This window comes from Octopus bimaculoides, chromosome 6 (assembly GCF_001194135.2).
Source record: "Octopus bimaculoides isolate UCB-OBI-ISO-001 chromosome 6, ASM119413v2, whole genome shotgun sequence".
Taxonomy (NCBI): domain Eukaryota; kingdom Metazoa; phylum Mollusca; class Cephalopoda; order Octopoda; family Octopodidae; genus Octopus; species Octopus bimaculoides.
Genome location: NC_068986.1, coordinates 107,201,745 through 107,203,331, shown reverse-complemented (window position 1 = coordinate 107,203,331; position 1,587 = coordinate 107,201,745). Strand labels below are relative to the sequence as shown.

The 1,587-nt window shown below is 34.5% G+C and overlaps 1 protein-coding gene across 2 annotated transcripts in view; it reads left to right on the top strand.

Annotated features, from left to right (window-relative positions):
• The window catches only part of LOC128248177 (uncharacterized), a 17,555-nt gene extending 16,155 nt beyond the window's left edge, over window positions 1–1,400 (top strand). For both annotated transcript variants that reach the window (XM_052969059.1, XM_052969058.1), the window contains exon 6: window positions 1,263–1,400. In XM_052969059.1, coding sequence (XP_052825019.1) covers window positions 1,263–1,330 — 68 coding nt within the window. In that variant the 3' untranslated portion in view covers window positions 1,331–1,400. The remainder of the gene's footprint in view (window positions 1–1,262) is intronic.
• Window positions 1,401–1,587: the final 187 nt, after the last annotated feature.

Below are 1,587 nucleotides of genomic sequence, written 5' to 3'. Positions count from 1 at the left end.
TATATATATATATATATATACATGTATGTATGTATGTATGTATGTATGTATGTATGTATGTATGTATGTATTTGCGAGTGGAGATAGGTTTCATCACTAGCTGGCGATTGTCTCACACTAAGGACGGATAACATCCAGAAACCTAGGTACCAGTTGCATACTGGGGTCGATATAATCGACTGGCTTTCCCCGTGACTTGTGCCTAGAGTAGAAAAGAATGTGAGCAGCATTGTAAGCTGGTTTGTGATTGGTTGTTTGCTTTCTTTGGGACGGGAAGAAATATCTTGCCGGAATGTGTTCTATTTCTTTCTCGTTCGGAAGATAAATTTAAGGAATTAAAATATACCCTATAATTTTTATATATGGATCTCATTTGATTTAGATGCTTCTAGTTCAATTATGATGTTCTTAATCATACTAGATACAAAGTCGGTGACCGCGAAGAATCGTTAGCACGACTGGCAGAATACTAAGCGGCATTTCGTCCGTCATTAGGCCCTGAGTTAAAATTCCGCCGAGATCGACTTTGCTTCTCATCCTTTCGGGGTCGATAAAATAAGTACCAGCTTATCACTCGGGTCAACCTAATCGAATTACTTCCTCCTCCGAACTTGCTGGCTGTTTTTTTTTAGATACACGACGTTATTTCGATTATGTTGAATTTCTTCCGCACAAAATCTGTAATGATGAAGGACCAAAGTAATTCAACCAAAATGGAAACAAAGATTTCGATTTTAAGAATTTTATAGATGAAACAAAGAAAAGAAAAATGAATAGCCGTACATTACAATATGTTTGTAATCAACGTTTATTAATCAGTTCATTGCGCCAGATAACGTACAAATCCAACCATCAAGTTCAATTCATCAGACCACAATTCCATTGCGCTTAATATACTTTGACAATTAGATTTATTGAATTAGGCCTTAATGAACTATACAACCAACTGAAGACTACTTGCTCTATTCAAAGGCGTAAAGGACCTACCCCAATTGCAGCAGCTTACGTTCAGGAAAACAGGTAGAAAAAAAAAACCTTTAGCGCATTAAAGTTTATCGAAGGTTCAACTTCATATATAGGACATGGGGTAATTTTTTGAGACGTTTTCCGGAAAAAAGGGCGTATTATATGTCATCAAATATGATAATTATTCTTAATTATTGCAAAATTTAGTTTATATTGAAAAAAATATTATCCGTATTGCTTCCATCAATTAATATGTTAAATAACATTGCATTTTCATTTACTGTTTCATTTTGCAGTTTGCAATGTGGGCGAAGTTCTCAAAAAACGGAGGAAATTCATTTATAAGAACGTGGATGAATGTTAACTGGAACATTTGATATTCTATACCGTTTATTCTCTCTGACAACAACTAAATAAATGTCAATAAATCATGATCTCATCGTACATTTCTACGTACATGTATACGTACTTATGTGTGTATGTGTGTGTGTTTGTCAGTGTGTGCCTGTATGTGGTGTATGGGGTGTCTATCCACCTTAATGTCCTGTTTGCTTCTTTAATTGTTTGCATGGAATGTACAAAGAATACATTACTGCTTTATATCATATATATATATATATA